General features: G+C 56.5%; 3 protein-coding genes and 1 long non-coding RNA gene across 10 annotated transcripts in view; 3 read left to right on the top strand and 1 right to left on the bottom strand.

Annotated features, from left to right (window-relative positions):
- The window catches only part of Sgta (small glutamine rich tetratricopeptide repeat co-chaperone alpha), a 27,656-nt gene extending 22,256 nt beyond the window's left edge, over window positions 1-5,400 (top strand). The window contains exon 12 of the mRNA XM_085692467.2: window positions 5,262-5,400. The gene's annotated coding sequence lies outside the window, so the exon portion shown is untranslated. The remainder of the gene's footprint in view (window positions 1-5,261) is intronic.
- Slc39a3 (solute carrier family 39 member 3) lies at window positions 1,544-6,207 on the top strand. Of its 3 annotated transcripts, none has more exons than XM_085692463.2 (4): window positions 1,544-1,651; window positions 3,183-3,279; window positions 3,837-4,167; window positions 5,262-6,207. In XM_085692463.2, exons 3-4 carry the CDS (start codon window positions 3,958-3,960, stop codon window positions 6,003-6,005), a joined length of 954 nt encoding a protein of 317 aa, XP_085548589.1. In that variant the 5' UTR covers window positions 1,544-1,651; window positions 3,183-3,279; window positions 3,837-3,957; the 3' UTR covers window positions 6,006-6,207. The 3 variants fall into 3 exon arrangements, with proteins under 3 accessions (XP_085548589.1, XP_085548591.1, XP_085548590.1); XM_085692464.2 differs by having other exon boundaries at window positions 1,616-1,742; XM_085692465.2 differs by lacking the exon at window positions 3,183-3,279 and having other exon boundaries at window positions 1,556-1,651.
- Window positions 6,208-9,055: 2,848 nt separating this feature from the next.
- LOC146894020 (uncharacterized) lies at window positions 9,056-11,655 on the bottom strand. Of its 2 annotated transcripts, XR_015002889.2 has the most exons (4): window positions 11,516-11,655; window positions 11,038-11,234; window positions 9,298-9,427; window positions 9,056-9,213 (listed from the first exon to the last, which is right to left on the bottom strand). It is a non-coding gene; the product is annotated as an uncharacterized LOC146894020 (long non-coding RNA). The 2 variants fall into 2 exon arrangements; XR_015002890.2 differs by lacking the exon at window positions 9,298-9,427.
- Diras1 (DIRAS family GTPase 1) lies at window positions 11,505-17,238 on the top strand. Of its 4 annotated transcripts, none has more exons than XM_085692468.2 (2): window positions 11,505-11,605; window positions 14,490-17,238. In XM_085692468.2, the coding sequence occupies exon 2, from the start codon at window positions 14,542-14,544 to the stop codon at window positions 15,136-15,138; it is 597 nt and encodes a 198-aa protein (XP_085548594.1). In that variant the 5' UTR covers window positions 11,505-11,605; window positions 14,490-14,541; the 3' UTR covers window positions 15,139-17,238. The 4 variants fall into 4 exon arrangements, with proteins under 4 accessions (XP_085548594.1, XP_048316735.1, XP_085548596.1 ...); XM_048460778.3 differs by lacking the exon at window positions 11,505-11,605 and adding an exon at window positions 11,806-11,879; XM_085692470.2 differs by lacking the exon at window positions 11,505-11,605 and adding an exon at window positions 11,951-12,197.
- Window positions 17,239-18,565: the final 1,327 nt, after the last annotated feature.

An 18,565-nucleotide genomic window follows, 5' to 3' on the forward strand; every position in this document is an offset into this window, starting at 1 on the left:
GGTCATTATCCTTTGACCCACTGAAGATTTCAGTGCCCCCATATCCCTGCCCTGTAGCCATCATGTTGCCTTGCCAGATCTTGACCACAGAAAGGAAAAGGCTGACCTTGAAATCCTCACCCTCCACTTACCAGGTTGCTGAATCTTTTTAAAAAGTAAGGTGAGCAGTTCAGAGAGTCTGTTGTAGTGACAAGAAGTTGAGCTCAGGTTATTAAGGGTGCTGTCAATCTTATTTGCTTTATGTTATTGTGCAAGTGTGAGTGACTCCGTCTCTAACGAGTAGATGCCCAGCGGCGAGGTTGTGCCACAGGCCCCAGCTGACCCATCTGTTAGCCATGGAGGGAAGTTCCCAGGTTTCACTGTTCTTCATGTGATGGCAGGTCAGGTTCTTTAGAAGTGGTTTTTGTCTGGAAACATCCTAACTCTCCAACAACAGATAAGCAGATCTAATTGATCCAGCCAATAGAATAACACTCAGCAATAATAAAAATAGTAAAAAGGTAATAATAATAATAAAACCAGGAAACCAGGACTAGACACATGGCTTGGCAGTTAAGAGTACGAGCTGCTCTTGTGGAGGACATGTGTTTGGTGTGATATCCCAGGGCATCCAGCCCTTCTGAGCTCTTTGGTCCCCAGAGACACACACGGTGCATAGATATACTTGTGAAATACCTACTCATACATGTAAAATCAAACCAAATCGCTGTGTGGTGGTGGCACACAACTTTGATCACTCTGGAAGAAGAGGCAGGAGAATCTCTGAGCTTGAGACCTGCCTGCGTACGGAGTGAGTTCCAGGAAAACCAGGACTACACAGAGAAACCCTATCTCGAACAACAACCAAAAAAGAAAGAAAGAGAGCTGGAGAGATGGCTCAGTGGTTAAGAGCACTGTCTGCTCTTCCAAAGGTCCTGAGTTCAATTTCCAGCAACCACATGGTGGCTCACAACCATCTGTAATGAGATCCGGTGCCCTCTTCTGGCCTGCAGGTAGAGTACTGAAAATACTGTATACATAATAAATAAATAAATCTTAAAAAAAAAAAGAAGGAAGGAAGGAAAGAAAAGGTAATAAAGCATATGGGTAGTGCCCATGTCGTTGGCATCTATAGTCTGTTCAGATGGAGACAGTTCTGGGCTGCAGGTGTGTGAGAGTGAGTCCTTGTCATTAGCTGTGGTTGTTATGGGCACAGTAGCTCTTTTGAGCTTGAATTTATGCCTGCTGTCAACAGATATTTGGTAGACTCATGTATCTTAAGCCATCATGAGGGGCTTCAAGAAAGTCATTATCTGTAGAAAATCGCTTGCCAAGCCTTCAGTCGCAGGCATTCAGCACCATGCACCCCTGGACAGCTCCCGGAAGTAGCTCCTTCCGGAACTATATGTCCACGTTCCTGTTTCCTGTCGGAAGCATTTGATAATTGCATCCATAGCCGGGAGGGGGACTGCTTTCCGGAGCCGGTAGGCGTTGCCGAACGATTGGCAGCAGGAAAGGCCAATAGAATCCGGGGACTATCGATTGGCGGTGAGAGTGTCCAATAGACGTGGGTGGGGCGTGGGCAGCGGCTTGAAGCCCTGGGGGTCTCGGCTGGTCCGCGGCGTCGGGGTCCGGACGGCGCGGCGGTTGGCGGCAGGTGGCACCGGCGGAGGTACGAGGAGGTCCGGGCGGGCCTGGGCGGGGCCGAGGGTCCCGGCGACCGTCCCGCCCGTCCGCTGCGCGGGGCACACAGTGGGCGCTCAGTAAGTGCTCAGCGAGAGAAGGAGCTTGTCGGCCCCAGGTAGCGGCTGCCCGAGCAGTTCTCATCCCGCAAGGCCTCTGTGCCATCCACACACAGCAGGCATTTATTGAGCGCTTGTTGTTCACGGTGGGAAGGTCTTTAAGGGATGGTTGTCTATTTGTTTTCTTTTTTTTTTTAAAGTTTACTTAATTATGTCATTTCTTTTTAATATTTTAAAATCGAAGTTAATTTTAGCCTTACCTTACTTCGTCTTACCTTACTTAATTTTGTTTCGTTATTTTCTTTAAAAGAAATCGTTTTCAAATTCCTTTGTACGTGGGTGTGTGCCTGTCTGTATGTACATCACATGTGTGCAGTGGCCAGAAAAGGGGTCAGATCCCCTGGGGCTGGGTGGAATGCAGGCATTGTTAACTGCTAAGCCATCTCTCCAGCTCCTATTTTAATTATTTTTTAATTTAATTATTTTTCTTTTGGAGACAGGGCGTCCTTACGTAGCCCAGGCTGCCCTAGAACTCCCTACCTAGAGCAGGCTGACCTTGAACTCAGAGATCAGCCTGCCTCTGCCTCCAAAGTGCTGGGATTAAAGGAGTGTGCGTATTTGTTGGGGAGAGTGGTGTGTGCAAAGTCAGGACAATGTGCAGGATCCATTCTCTCTCTTCCTTGCGGATCTCAGGATTTTCCTGGGTCCTTAGACTTGGTGCGGCACCTTTATTTACCCTTTGAGCTTTGTTTCATTATTTTATCTCATTTTTAACCGAATGGTTTATTATTTTATTTTGAGATAGTGTCTTGCTGAGTTGTCCAGGCTGATCTCAAACTTGGTGACAATTCTCCCACCTCATTTTCCCTTGTACTGAGATTTGTACATGTCCTGATCTCACTCTGTAGACCTGGCTGACTTCGAACTCGCAGAGATCCGCCTGCCTCTGCCTTCCATGTGCTGGGATTAAAGGTGTGCGCCACCCCCGGCAGGCCCAGCACTGTTTGTAATTGATCTTTTGTGAGAGTGCGCATGCATATAGTCCAGACATCCGTGTCGGTGTCTTCATTGATCTTTCTTCACTTATAAACAGTGGGCCTTCTGTTTGTATTCCTGTCTGTGCCTCCCATATGTGCCTGAGACCAGAAGGGGGCGTCGGTTCCCCAGAGCTGGAGCCCCCAGTGGTTGTGAGCCCCATTGCCATCCTTCCCAGCCTCTGCTTACACAGTGGGCAGGGTCTTGCACTTGAGTCCAGAACTGCTGACTGGGTCCATATGGCTGCGCACCACATCCTGATTATCAAGGTGCCAGGACAACTCCAAGTATATAGAGTTCCTTCTGGTGCCGTAGGAAGGGGGCGGGGCTGGACAGGGCCCTGAGCAGCCCTGACAGCAGCGAGAGAGCTGGGGACTGTGCGGTCAGCAGCCAGGAGGACGACGGTGTTGATGTTTTGTGAGACAGGGAGATCTACAGAGTCACATAGGAACAGCCTACACTTCGGCCACCACATCCGCTCGGCTCGCTGTCACCTCACGCCTGCTCTGCACCAGGCCTCGAGGTGGGTACCAGGGATCCAGTCGGGAGCGTGGCTTAGGTGTCTAGAGGAGGCTATTCCAACTTCCAGAATATAGGGAGTGGTCTGTGCAGAGGCCCTGGGGCTGGTACAGGCCTATCGTTGAAGACAGGCAAGCTGGTGTGAGGTGAGCTGAGGCCTAACCTCAGGGTAACAGACTGAGTCCCTGTCAGGGCAGCAGTACCCCAGAGAGTGCCAGAGCGTGTCCTGGCACCTGTGAGAGCATTCTGTACCTGTGCATGGCACAGAAGCCACTCAGCACATGGCAGCAGGGGCCAGATGCTCAACAGTATTCAGTTTCCTGTGTCCTGTATGAGTGTGCGTGTGGACGTGTGTTTGAGTCTGCATGTGTGTCTGCTTGTGCTGTCTTTAGCCACTCGCCATTTTGACCTTGGAGGCAGGGTTTCAGGAACCACCTGTGCCTCCTCCCAGCCCTCCATCCTCACCTGCAGTTACAGAAATGCGTATGCCCATGTCTGAGTCGAGCATGGCTGACCGGTTAGTGACTTCCATGGCTAACATGGCTGCTGTTGTCCTCACAGCTGCTAGGCAGAGCCATGAGCCCCCAGCCCTGCGGCTGGGGCCGGTAGCCCCTGAAGCTCTGGTGTGTGACTCCATGTGTGGTTTGGCCGTACGGTGACCGGCGTTACCCTGGTGGCCACCATGACTAAGCTCCTGGTGGCAAAGCTCCTCTGCATGGTGGGCATGTTCTTCTTCATGCTGCTGGGCTCGCTGTTGCCCGTGAAGGTCATTGAGGCTGACTTCGAGAAGGCACACCGCTCAAAAAAGGTCCTCTCTCTGTGTAACACCTTCGGGGGTGGTGTCTTCCTGGCCACGTGTTTCAACGCACTGCTGCCAGCGGTGAGGGACAAGGTGAGACTCTGCTGGCGGGTTGGACGTAGGGCTGGTGAGGGCTCCCTGCTGGGCACATGTGAAGGGTTCTCACACAGAAGGGCCTGGGCTGCTGCATCACCATCAGCGACTTGGAAACTCAGTCCTGCAGCCCTGGGACGTCTCTTTCAAGGCCACAGTGAGCTCAGGAAGACCTGGGCTTGGCTTCCTACTCATGACTCTTTCTGCCAATTCCCAGCCCATCAGGGCCAGCTTCTGCCATCTGAGCCACGAGCTATCGTGGCCACTTTCTTTGTCAGTGAGTGTGTGACTGCAGTGACAAGGCCTCGCTCTACAGCTCCCACCTCAGCCCACTGATGCTGAGACCTGTGGACGGGTGGTGTCCTCAGCATCCTTCCAGGGCTGTACCAACCCTCGGGTACCTTCCCCTCCTCCAGGCCTGAACTTGTGCAGTGGCCTTGCTAGTCCCTGTCCACTGACACCTTACCGCGTTAGGGGTAGGCCCCACGCATCCTTTGGCGCAAGCACAGTTCACAGATGCTGCCTCTCGTGGTCAGATCCATTGCCGGGAAGGAAGAGGGCACCCTGTCCCATGGCTGCAGCAGCCCAGGAGGGCGGAGGGCAGCTTTGCATGTGTGTCTCTGGTAGCTGAGCTTTTTATTTTATGAGTATTAATTGTGTATGTGCCAGCGCATGTGGATGCCAGAGGCTTTCTGGAGTCAGTGGGTCCCATGGATTTGAACTCAGAATGTCAAATGCGGACTTGGCCACAAGTACCATCAACCTTGGGCCGTCTTACCACCTCCCCCTTCCTTTTTTTTCCCCCTAGAAACACTTTGTTTTTGGCAGTGCTGGTGTCAGAACCTGAGGGAGGAAATGCTCAGGCATGCTTGGGCCCTCTGGGTTTCAACCTTGGTGTGACCTGGGCTGTGTCTTTTTGTTACCTGTCACCATAGCAGCTCTGTGTGCCACACATGAATGACTCCTTCAGGGGTGGGGGGGTCTCCATGTAGCCCAGGCTGCCCTTGAGCTTGCAATCCTCCTGCCTCAGCCTCCCCAGGGTCCCCTGCCTGGGATGAGAGGTCTGCAGCTGACTCAGCCCTATTCTCACACAGCTGCAGCAGGTGCTGAGCCTGGGACACATCAGCACGGACTACCCACTGGCTGAGACACTCATGATGGTGGGCTTTTTCCTCACCGTGTTTGTGGAGCAGCTGGTGCTGACCTTCCGCCGGGAGCGGCCGCCTTTCATCGACCTGGAGACCTTCAACGCAGGCTCGGACGCTGGCAGTGACTCAGAGTATGAGAGCCCGTTTGTGGGTGCGGGCGGCCATGGTCGCGGGCTGTACCCTGAGCCCACAGCACACACACATGGTGCAGGGCTGCGGCTACGGGAGCTAGGACGCCCTGGCCCGCTGCGGCTGCTCAGCCTGGTATTTGCGCTGTCAGCACACTCGGTGTTCGAGGGCCTGGCGCTGGGGCTGCAGGAGGAGGGTGAGCGTGTGGTCAGCCTGTTTGTGGGTGTGGCTGTTCACGAGACACTGGTGGCCGTGGCCCTGGGCATCAGCATGGCCCGCAGTGCAGTGCCCCTGAGGGACGCAGCCAAGCTGGCAGTGACCGTGAGCGCCATGATCCCCGTGGGCATCGGGCTGGGCCTGGGCATCGAGAGCGCCCGCAGTGTGGGCAGCAGTGTGGCCTCGGCACTGCTGCAGGGCCTGGCCGGTGGCACCTTCCTGTTTGTCACCTTCCTGGAAATTCTGGCCAAGGAGCTGGAGGAGAGGAGCGAGCAGCTGCTCAAGGTGCTGTTCCTGGTGCTGGGCTACGCCGTCCTGGCCGGCATGGTCTTCCTGAAGTGGTGATGGCCTCTCGCCTGCCTTTGTCACCTGCTGACCACCCAAGCTGTGGGTTGCCACAGGACACAGGTCACGTCCACAGGACACAGGTCACGTCCTGCGCCAGCCACACTCCAGGGCCACGGTCCACACGGGGCTTCTCGCACTCCACCCACTCCTGGCGCCACTGATGATGCTTTCAAAAGAAGTCTTAAAGTTCTTTACCAAAGCTGTGTGGCCATGTCACCTCATGTCCCCGTCACTCCACCTGTCCCTGCCGACACTGCGGAGCCACCAAGGATGGAGCCTGGGGAGCCGCTGCACCCTCCACCCCATGTTCCCTCCATGTTCTCTATGTAGCCAAGGCCCTGCCCACCATTGCCACTCGTTTTTCCAGTTGCTCCAGCATGCCATGTGACATGTGGATCAAATCAGGAACCCACACTTGTTCCCTTGCTCTGTCTTGGTCACCAGAGTATTGGGGCTTCCTCTGCAGATGGGGGCCGAGACTCCAGGGCCAAGCATTGGTCTCCTGAGAGGGGATGGGACGTGGATAGTGGCTTGGTGGTCACTTCTGAGTTACGTCCTCACCACTGGGGTCTCCCAGGATGCAGGCAGGAGCTCAGCTCCTAGCAACCCTGGTGCCTGTCTCCATGGCAACACCAGCATCCTGGGACAACCTGAGTGAGAACTCTTCCTCTGGGGACGTAAGGCTGGCACAGCCTACCCCTTTTCTTGACCTTGGCTCTGTCCATCAGGCGCTACCTCAACATTGTCCCCTTGGTGGCTGGATGTCAGACCATGGCAAGGTGACCAAAAAAACTCATCCAAGGTGGTCCCCTTCCTGGATCCTACTCAGAAGATATGCGGTACAAAGAATAGGGCCTTGGGGACAGCCAGGCCTTAGGCAGTGTCCCCAGAGCCCCACGGCCTGGGCCACCTCTGTGCTGTAATAAGCCAGGGTTCACATGGCACTTCCAGACATGAGGGCATGTGAGACCCGGTGCCTCCAGTGAGGGACCAACCCACCTGCCACTGGCTGAAGCCTGATCTTTTCTAGGGTTCTTTCCTGAGGACCAAGTGTTGAGACCTTGAAGTCTAATTCCATCCCTGCAGGTGTGGGCCATGCCCACAGTGCCGCCTGGTGCTCCTCCAGTGCTCCTTCCACACTCCACCTAACACCCACGGGACATCTAAGTGTTCCACGTCTTCCCTTGAGCCCACGTGGGCCCCATGGAGCCACCGTGCCACTGCAGGTGTGGGCGTAGGTGACAAAAGACCATACCGGAGTACGATGTGCCTGATCCCTGTCTGACCACCCCAGCAGGGAGACTGTACCCCCATGACTGCATTAAGTGGCCCCCTCTCCCCAGCACCAACTGCTCTGCCTCTGGGAACACCAGCAAGCCTGTGTGCCTGTCACCATGGACCTGGTCCCCTCCCCATCAGTCCTCTGAGTCTCTAATAGTCATCCCAAGCACCAGCTCCCTGGCAACTGTGGGACCTTCCGCCTCCCCTACAGATCTTAGGGTTCAGGTAGCACCATCCTCGGAGGGGTGGGGAATCCCAGCAGTGTTGGGGACCCTAGGCCCAGGAGACACCTGCCTGGCAGCACAGGCCAGTGACACGAAGTCATCCCCAGGACCCCTCGCTGGTGTGGTCCCTCTGACCACACAGGTATGACTGGAGAGGTGGTACCACCCATGGCCACCCGCTGGCAACAGTAGCCATGAAGGGCCTTGTCTGGGGGTTACAAGGTGTGCAGAAGCTGGGACGTACCCTGTGTGCCTCTTACTAAGAGCTCCATTTTAGGTAGCAGGCTCTGCCCCAGCCCCTAAACCGTGCTGAGTGCCTGTGCACTGTTGGGAACGGGCCGAGTGGCAGGGATGCTGCGGGACCCAGGCCACCCACACACACCACCTCCTGTGGGGACACAGCAGGGAGAAAGCGGGATGTGAGGAGAGAGGGTGGGGCAGGCGGCCCAACTTCACTGCTGATCTGTAATAACATGTCAGCCTCTCAGGGCTTGTTTGTGTTCCTCTAACAGAAGTTATTAGTGCGGGCGGGCGAGATCGACAGTCAACTCCTGGCGCCCTGCCTCTCGCGCTGCTGCAGGGGACCAGGATGATCTTTGCCTCAGTCTGGGGTTCCCCCATGGGGGGGCTGGGGCCTTCTGGGTGTCTCCGGACTCCACTTGCCCTTAGCCAGGAGCTCCCTGATTTGGGACAAGCACACATGTCCCAGATGTCTCACTGAGTCTTCCAGGGGAGGGGGCCACACATGTGAGTTATCCCCATGCCCCCGTGAACTAAGGAAGCTGCCGCTCAGATGAGAGAACTAAAGTGAACACGTCAGGATCATCAGGCACTGTCGCCACAGAAGGAAGGAAAACCAAGGGACGAGGCTGATAAAGAACTCTGGGTTGTCACCAAGCCTGCGGCAGGCTTGAGTTTAGTTATGGTACCTGTATGAAGACAGAAGTGGCTCCTGCCAATCGTCCTCCCCACAGCGCTCAGCGGCTTCTGTGCAGGCACCGGTGTGTGCTCCCCCCGTGTAAAAAAATTGAGGTTTTTTTTTTGGTTGGGAGGTTGTTATTTTGTTGTTTTGAGACAGGGTTTCTCTTTGTAGCCCTGGCTGTCCCGGAACTCACTCTGTAGACCAGGCTGGCCTCGAACTCACACAGATCCACCTGCCTCTGCCTCCCGAGTGCTGGGATTAAAGGGGTGCGCCACCACCACCCAGCTAAGAAAATAGTTTTTAAACTGGGCATAATATCCATGACTAATCCCAGCATTCCAGAGGCGGAGGCTGGTGGATATCCGTGAGTTCCAGGCCAACCTGATCTACAAAGTGAGCACTGTCTCAAAAAATAAGCGGGGCTGGGGAGATAGTTCAGAGGTTAAGATCACTGGTTGCTCATCCAGAGGACCTGGGTTCAATTCCCAGCACCCACATGGCAGCTCACAGCTGTCTGTAACTCCAGTTCTAGAGAATTTAACACCCTCACACAGATATACATGCAGGCAAAACACCAAGGCACATAAAATATAAAGAAAAAAGAAAAAATAAAACAAGGATTTGAACCATTTTTGTTTATTCTGTCTGTGTGAGTGCATGTTTTGCATCCTTGTTGTCTTTGCACCACATGTGTCTCTGGTCTCCAGGGAGACCAGGGGGTGACATCATCCGGCTCCACAGGGTCCAGGCTCTGAAGGTAGCATCAGGTCCCCTGAAACTGGAGTAGCAGATGGTTGTGAGGCGCCATGTCCTCTGAGAGCGGCCGGCACTAACCGCTGAGCAACCCTCTGCCCTTCCCCACCTTGATGTTTCAGGCCGCATCAGGAGGGTGGGGCTCGCAGTTACAATGTCTCGGCCTCCCTGGTGCTGCCGTAGCAGGATCGAACCATGCTGCTAGCTAGATTCGGATTCTGAGGATCCATGTTCAAGTCCTGCTGGCAAGCACTTCATGACTTCATGGGTTGAGCAATCTCCCCAGGCCCTTTCTGCAGCCTCTTCTGCTGGTGGGGGCAGAGTAGGGCTTTCCAAAAAGGTGGTGGGTGTGTAGGGCATGGTAGGCAGGCTAGAACTCCAGATTGTGGTGTGGGCTGCCTAGCCTCTGGGGCTCCTGAGTTCCCATGCCCAGATATCTGTCCTGTATAGTTCTGCAAGGTGGGACAGGGCGCAGTACCCCATGCCCCAGCCAGCCACACAGCCCTGCTGTGGTAAGAGGCAGGAACCGAGCCTGTCTCCAGTGGCTCCTGATGCCCAGACCCTGGCCTGGCATCTATAAATAGCATCAGTATATGGACAGGCACCTCCGTGTGAGTCAGCCTGGGCTGGTACTTGAAGGAGCCAGGGAACTGGCCAGAGCTGGGCTTAGAGCTCACTATTGGTCTCTTAGGGAAGCCAGGTGGCCAGGAGCCCAGACAGAGTTTGACCACTCGCCCTAAGCTGCCCTCTCCGCCATGCCCAGTGCCTGAGAAAGAGGGCCTCTCTGGGTTTGTTCCCAACTACTCTGAGGGGGTGCTTCTGTGGGACAGAGCCATCCAGAACAGAGGTTTTACTTCCCACTAGGCTGTCTCATCTCTGGACTCAGGGTAGGAGGAACCATCTGAGGGTCCCCACAGTGCAAGGGTAGGAGGGAGGTGAATTCTTAGCTCCAGGTAGCCCAGGTTGAGGCACATATAGAAATAGGAGAACTGGACCATGAGATCCTTGAACACACACACCAAACTGGACTATGACCCAGGAAGAAGGAGCCAAGTTAGAATTGAGAGGGGCCGGGTGGTGGTGGCGCACACCTTTAATCCCAGCGCTCTGGAGGCAGAGGCAGGCGGATCTCCGTGAGATTGAGGCCAGCCTGGGCTACAGAGCGAGTTCCAGGACAGTCAGAGCATCACAGAGAAACCCTGTTCTGAAAACAAACCACCACCACCAACAAAAGAACTGAGGAGGGGAAGGAGGAGGTGGGTGGGGTGGGGGAAACAGAGCAGAGGGCAGCCTTGTGATGGGCTAAGTGGAGCCCTTGGGGCAAATTTCCATCCCGGCAATAGGAGGACCAGCCTAATCTACCGAGCGAGCAAGACCGTGTCACAAACAAAACATTTTCTTTTCCCTTCCTCCCTCCCTCCCTCCCTCCCTCCCTCCCTCCCTCCCTCCCTCCCTTCCTTCCTTTTTGAGACAGACTTTCTCTAAATGTAGCCCTGGCTGTCCTGGAACTTGCTTTGTGGACCAGGCTGGCCTCAGACTCACAGAGATCCACTTGCCCACTTGCCTCTTCCTCCAGAGTGCTAGGATTAAAGACCACCCCTCCACCAGGTTTTAAAATAAATTTTAAATTACATTTTACTTATCAGTTTTTCTGTGTGTGTGCTGAGGTCAGAGAACAATTTGAGGCTGGCTCTCTTCACCCACCAAGTGAGCCCCAGAGATCCCGCTCAGGCTGTAAGGCTTGGCAGCAAGCCCCTTGCTCAGCCAAGCCCGCTTGCTGGCCCGAGTGGGCGTGGAGCCAGGGCCTCGGCATGCTGGGCAAATGCTCTACCGTGAACTACATACATACCAGAAGAACAAAAGGGTTTATCTTTTATCTCTTTTCTTCTTTGTTTGTTTGAGGCAGTGTCTGTAGCTGAGTCTGATTCTGGACTCCTGGTTCTGCGCCTGCCTCCAGTGCTGGTCGACAGGCCGGCACCACCACACTGCCCGTGTCTGCGGTGCTGGGGATGGACTCCAGGGCGCCAAGCAAGCAGTGGCTCTACCCTGTGAACGGCAACCCCAATGACGGGTTTCTTTGTGCTGTTTTGCCTTTTATTCTCTCTGTCTCTCTGTCTTTCCTTTGCTTCCAACCCCCCCTCCAGCCCCCGCCCCCGCCCTAGGAGTCTTCTAGTCTGTAGCCCAGACTGTCTTTAAACTCACAACTGTCCCTCTGCCTCCACCTCCCCAGTGGACTGACATCTTATTCCATCACCCTCTGCGCCTAGCTGATCTGACCAGGACCATAAACTCCCCGCCCCCATCCTCAGCGCCTCTGCTAATCCGACCTGGACCACGCACACCCCATCCTCAGTTCTCCTTTTTGCAGTTTGGATGACCCCCAAACACCGACCATCGTGGCTCCAGGACTGCACATGGTGGGTCCTGTCACCCACCCTTGTCCCCCTGGGGTGCAGGTAGCCACGTGGATTGGGTGGGTGTGGATGTCCGGACGCCCAGGGCTCGGCTTGCCCCCCCCTCCCCCCAGCGGCTGATGGACACCCAGGGCGGGCTTGGTGGTGACCTTGGGCTGCAAGGGCCCGGGCCCGGGTCCCGGCGGGCGGGGCAGGCGGGGCGGAGCGCGGCTGGGGCGGGGACATCGGGACTGCGGCGGCGCGGACAGCAGCGCAGACGGGGACCACAGCGGCCCAGGTAGGCGGCAGGGCGGCCGCGGCCACCGAGGGTGGGGAGGGGTCCCCAGGCCACCATGCTCCCTTTGTTCCGGCCCACCCTCCCAGGCCACCGCGCCAGGTCCTGCGTGTCCCCGGTCGTCCTGTGGTCACCATGGACAGCTCCCGGTCGCCCCACCCCTGCCTGGCCGCCACGCAGTGCGTCGCCCTGGACCCCTTCGGGCCTTGTCCCCTCATCCATGCCCTCTGCGATCTGCCCGCCGAGGCCCAGGTCCCTCACCGCCACCCACAGAGCCCTGCGCCCTCGCGACCAAGCCCCTCTCAGGACTCCTCCTGTCTGGTCAGTCCCTCCTGACTCCCAGGGAGCACCCCCTTTCTTTGAGTCCCTAAAACTGCCCTTTCTCCATCATGGCCCCTCCTCAGTCTGCAGCCCGTAGGTCAGTCACCCCCATTAGTCAGCAACCCCGCCCCCAGACCCTCCCCTGGCCAAGGCTTCTTGCACCTGAGGTGGCTTCAGGGTACCAGGGTGCTGTGCTGCTGTCCTGTGGACAGGACAAGGGGTTTTGGTCAGACTGGCCCAGGCCTGGGGTGACTCAGACAGGGTGGCCAAGCACCTCAGAGCCCCCAGAGCACAACAGCTGAGCCAGGCCCAGCTTTAAGTCCCTCTGAAACGTGCCACCTCCTAGCTCACATGACCTTGAGCAGAGCCCTCTCCCCCGTCCCCAAAGGAGCAAGACCTGGATTGTACAGGACCCTCCTGGTCGGGAAACCGAGACCTCAGTACCTCTTTGGTGGCAATCCCTGCCGGGCACCCGGCCCTCAGTGCCCACCATCAGGAAGGGATGCACCGGGAGGTGCAGACCCCACCTGCATTTGCCACCTTAGATGCCCTCAGGCCAGTGGGGATGGCGTCCCAGAGTCCATTGCTGTAGTTAGCCAGCTCCTCCCAGGCCTTGGGTAGAATCTGGGGACAGTTTGAGTTCCTCTCCAGCTTGAGAAGGTTTTGGGATGTGTCACCAGGGTTCTGTCCTGACATCTGGTGCCTTCGGTAGCCCTGAATGTCCTTTCAGACCCCACGGAGGATTCTTCCTGGAGCCCGGGTCACTGTGACTCTGAGACTCGTCAGAGACTGGGCCCCAGGCACTGTCCCCAGCCATACCCCTGAGTTATCCTCGGTCTGGCTCCAGCTCACAGGAGGGAAACTGAACTCCAAGGACACCGTCACTCCCCTGCTGTCACACTATCCAGGGTCTGACTCTGATGCCGTCCTCGGGACCTCCCCACATGTACACACTGAGGAAGAGAAAAGGGGGTCTTGATGAAGGACAGCCATCGCAGGGACAGGCCTTCCACACGCTGCCCCCCATATTCTTCCTCACCTCTGTACTTCAGGAGTCTCCATGCTGTGCTCTGAGGAAAGACAGGAGAGAAACCCCAAGGAATCCCTGGCTGGGAGTTACGCTAAGCACACAGCGGCCTGAGCAGGGACCGAGGCACAGGCCTAGGGAACAGGAAGTCCCGCTGGGCCTGGGCTGGGAGTTGCCGTGTCCCAGAAGTTGCTTCCAGGGACTCAGGGTCAGGATTTATACATCTGATTCCTGGATGTCAGTGACAGGGCCACTTATGAGGCAGAGAAGCCCTTTCACGTGGCCGTCCCCAGGGCCAGGCCCGAAGCCAATCTTCAGGACATCCAGAGCTGAGGCTCCCACTGTGCTTTTGGGCTTCTTGTTGGTAGAGATGTGAGTTTTCTGGTTCTGATGTTTGTTTGCTTTTGTTGTTTGTTTTTGGTTTTTCGAGACAGGGTTTCTCTGTGTAACAGCCCTGGCTGTCCTGGAACTCGCTCTGTAGATCAGGCTGGGCTCCAACTCAGAGATCCGCCTGCCTCTGCCTCCAGAGTGCTGGGGACTGAGGCCAGACAGCGGTGGTGCACACCTTTAATCTCAGCGCTCGGTCTAAAAGTGTACGCCACCACAATGATGTTAAATTTCTGTTGTTGCTTTTTAGACAGAGTCTCACTCTGTAGCCCAGAAAGTGGCCCAGAATTCACTATCCCCCTGCCTCAGTCTCTCCAGCTCTGGTCTCATCACAGCTGATTTTCACAACGGGATTCTTTTCCTTCATTTTTCTCCTGTGTATGTCTATGCAGCACGTGTGTGCAGTACCTGTAGAAGCCAGAAGAGGCCGTCGGGCCACAGAGGGTTGTGAACTGCCGTGTGGGTGCTGGGAACTGAACTTGGGTTCTCTGCAAGATCAACCAGTACTTTAACCTTCGAATTACCTCTCTAGCACCCCACCTTGAGTTTTTTTGAGACAGGGTCTCTGACATGTAAGGATGGGGCAGGAAGAAGATGAGTGGGTGGTTCTGAGTCGTTTGCACTGGGGCGGGAGCTGGGTGGAAGCCAGGCCTGAAGTGGGACCCTGAGCCTGAACTGAGTGTGAGCGTTTCCTGGTCTCATCAGCACTGTTCCCAAACTCAGAGTCGCCTTGGGACCTCTGGGCCTTGGAGCTGAGGGGTTGGCAGCGAGTCCACTTGGGTGGGATGCAGGAGGGACCGACACCTCCGCGTGGCTGGGACACAGAGCTATCCTGGGCCCAGGTGGTTTCGCACATCTCACTGTCCCTTCTCCAACAGGGTCGGTCTGGGGTTCTAGCAGCCGGCCCTGTGCGCCCAGCCGGCTTCGGAGATGCCGGAACAGAGCAACGACTACCGTGTGGTTGTGTTCGGTGCAGGCGGCGTGGGCAAGAGCTCGCTGGTACTCCGCTTTGTGAAGGGGACGTTTCGTGATACCTACATCCCCACCATAGAGGACACGTACCGACAGGTGATCAGCTGTGACAAGAGCGTGTGTACACTGCAGATCACGGACACGACCGGCAGCCACCAGTTCCCTGCCATGCAGCGGCTGTCCATCTCCAAGGGCCACGCCTTCATCCTGGTGTTCTCGGTGACCAGCAAGCAATCGCTGGACGAGCTGAGCCCCATCTACAAGCTGATTGTGCAGATCAAGGGCAGCGTGGAGGACATCCCCATTATGTTGGTGGGGAACAAGTGCGACGAGACGCAGCGGGAGGTGCACACCCGCGAGGCGCAGGCCGTGGCCCAGGAGTGGAAGTGCGCCTTCATGGAGACCTCGGCCAAGATGAACTACAACGTGAAGGAGCTGTTCCAGGAGCTGCTGACGCTCGAGACGCGCCGCAGCGTCAGCCTCAGCGTGGACGGCAAGCGCTCCAGCAAGCAGAAGAGGGCTGACCGCATCAAGGGCAAGTGCTCGCTCATGTGAGCCGGCCAGAACCGGCTAGGGCCTCCAGGGCTCCTGCTCCCCTCCCCCTCCCTCTTTCCTTCCCTCCCTTCCTTTCTCCCTCCTTCCCTCCTTCTCTTGCTCCTTCTCTCTATCCCCTTCTCCTCTCCCTCTCCCTCCTCCCCTCTCTCCTGCTCCTCCCCTTCCCCTACTGTTCCTCCCTCCTCCTCCTGCTCCTCCCCTCCCTCTTCCTACTCCTCCCCTTCTTCCTACTTCTCCCTGCCCTTCTTCCGTCCCCCTTGTCCCTCCTCCTCCTCCCTCCTTCTTCCTTCCCTTTCCTCCCATTCCATCCTTCCTCTTACCCTCCCTCCTCTTCTTCCTTCTCGGCCTCTTCCTCCATCTCTCCTGCCCACAGTAGGGTTGAGCTCCATCCCAGTTCCTTCACATCTCCATCCGCTATCAACCCTTGCTGACACCTCCCTCTTTCTCTCTGTCCACACCCCCCCATTCTATCTGTACCCCACATTCCAGCAAGGACCAGAGAGGCTGCCTTGCCTCGTAATCTCTGTTCAGGGGTGTTCCCAGTCACACCCACACCCTGTCCCCCACATTCTATCACTGTGACCTCTTTACTCACGTCTTATTTCCTTCACCTGGTCCTGTCTGTTCCCCGTGACCCCTGACCTGAACCCTGACCTGGGTGCAGAACACACCCAGTTCTCTCCTGCAGCACACCAGGGTGGATGGGCCCACGGGCCGGGCCTCAGGCCACCAGGCAATAAACAGAGCCTGCAGCAATGCCCTGCCAGCCCCAAGCGCCACCCCTGGAGCGGCAGACACCACAGCACAAGCCCAGGACTGTCCTCAGCAGAGGCACATGGGGACCAGAGCCTGGAGTGTGGGGTGGCTGCCTGGACGCTGCCCATTGCCCATCTGGACACTGGCCTTCTACGGAGACAGTAGTGCCTAATGGTGACCCCAAGTTGGGGTTTGGGGTGCTGAGGAAGGGTGCCCAGCTGAGAGCCCATTGGTGAAGCCCCTATGTGGGGCGGTGGGACCAGCTCCTGCTGCCGCAGGGCTCTGATAGACCCTGAGTTCCTTCGCTGGTTGTACATACCCAGAGACTGTCCCCCGTGTGTGCTCTGAGTCCTGAGCCTCTGCGGAATCTGCGAGACTGTCCAGGACACCTGAGTGGCAGTGGCCCCTGGTCCTGTGTCCCACCCATATGAGGGTGACTGTAGAGTCCTATGTTCATGTGACTCTGTGTGTGTGGCGGGTGTGTGTTTGTCTCGGGATGGAGTCGTTTCTGTGCCGTTCTGTGCTCTTAGCGAGAGCACAGTGCGTCCGGTGATGGGGAGAGCAGCCTGTGTGTGCCTGGGGAGGGTATTCCTGTATGGACCTGTGTTTTCAGGAGTGGGCAATGGTTTATTGACAACCTGTCTGTTCGACCCGTCTGAGGAGCACCAGGTCCTGTTCCAGGTTGTGGCTCAGTCAGCTAGTGTTGTGGAACAAGAGAGACATGTTGGCGCTGGGCCTCAGTGCGTGTGGTCTTTACCTCACAGGGACTGCAGGCCAGGCTGTGGCTGGGACAAGCTGGATCCTCTGTTGTGTGTATGTGTGTGAGAGAGACAGAGAGAGACAGAGGGCCAGAGAGGCAGAAAGACAGCTGCATCCAGATGACAAGGGGGGGCAGACCTCAGTGGGGTCTCTCTGTCTCCTGCACACAGGGCAAATCACAGCCTGAAGCCTGAGTCTGAGTGTAGCTGAGCCCTGATCTCCAGCCAGGCCAGGGCCCCCACAGCCGCCGCCTGTTCCCTAGCCCCGGGAGCAGCTCCTGGCTGGACAGGGGTTCACAGCCCTTTCTCAGGGACACACCCTGATAGCACAATCTCTGGGCCACCCCAGGCCTCTCCTGGCTGGCCTTGCCCATCCTGGGAACAACCAGGCTGGGTGGCAGGGAAGGCGGGAGCCCGCCCTGGCTGCCGGCCAACCTGCCCAGGCATCTCTGGTGCTGGGGACCCGCCAGGCCTCGCTTGCTGTGACCCACCCCTGTCCCCCGCATGTGGGAGCCCCGCCCCGCGTGGGGTCTGTGTACCGTTCGCTGTAGACCTTGTCTTCCGCAATAAACATGTGGATCCTGCCTCCCCTGTGCCCATGGCTTCTGTGCACCACTGGGAAGGGCTGGTGGCGGGGGTGGATATGGCGGATATGGAGGAGATGGGGTGGGTTGTAATGGATGGGGCACCCAAGATCACAAACAAGCTTACTGTGTCAGTGAGAGTAGAGGGTCAGGTGTGGACGCAGCCTCCCGGCCTCCCTGGGTCAAGTCACCCAGCTTTCCTGCCCAGTCTCTGCCCAGGGCAGACTGGGAAAACTCATCTGCTCACTGTGTAGTTGGCACCACTGTATACCTGGGGCTGACCTGGACACCAGTCACGGCCACAGAGCATGCCCAGGCAAGGTGCTCCAGTGCCTTCAGCCAGCTGGAGCCACCGAGTGTGGCTACTCCCACAATCCCTCCCTCTGATCCCGGGAGGCCACATCGGAAGGCACAAAGCCAGGATCAAACAAAGACAGCGGCCTGGAGGGGTAGTTCAGTGGCTAAGAATGGTGACTGCTCCTGCCAAGGATCCAAGGTCAACTCCAAGCAGCCCTTTAACAAATTGGGCTTCCTGAAACTCAGTCGTGGGAGCCTAGAAAAAGAATCTGCTTTTAGTCTAGGATAGAAATCACGAGGTTCTGTCTCCAACATTTGGGGAAAGGGGGGAAGACCCTGCCTCAAAGAAATAGGCAGAAAGTAAAAGGGAAGGACACTGACAACCCCTCACCGGCCTCTGCCATGTGCACATTACATCAGCACATATGCACACACACATGCACACACACGTATATGTAAACACAAAAGCACATACATAGAAACAAAACCCTCAAACAGCACAACAAAAATAGGAACAAAGAAAAAAAGGGCAGGGAGGAGGTCAGGGTGGAGCCCCGCCTAGAATCCCCAGCGAGAGGCTGGGGGCGTGGCCGGAGCGGAGCCCCACCCAGATAGTATGATGCCATAGACGCCATGCTCAGAACTGGAATAAAAGAATGTATTTCTCTTTTGTATGCTTTGTCAAATATGGCTGTACCTCACTAGGTTGCTCAGTGTCCTGGCATTCATGAAGCCCTGGGTGCCATCTTTAGTTCCGAAAAACTGGACATGATGTGGTGTTCACAGGCGCGTGCACACAGACACACACACACACACTGTCATGCACATGAACACAGACACGTGAATGCTGGAGGTGGAGCGGACCAGCCCCTCCAGCTTTGAGTGAATCTGGGGGCAGCAATCGGGAGGCAGAGGCAGGCGAATCTGTGAGTTCGAGGCCAGCCTGGTCTACAGAGCTAGTTCCAGGACAGGCTCCGAAGCCACAGTGAAATCCTGTCTTGAAAAATAAAAACAAAACAACAAAAATAAAAA

This window comes from Myodes glareolus, chromosome 8 (genome assembly GCF_982192425.1).
Source record: "Myodes glareolus chromosome 8, mMyoGla1.1, whole genome shotgun sequence".
NCBI lineage: Eukaryota > Metazoa > Chordata > Mammalia > Rodentia > Cricetidae > Myodes > Myodes glareolus.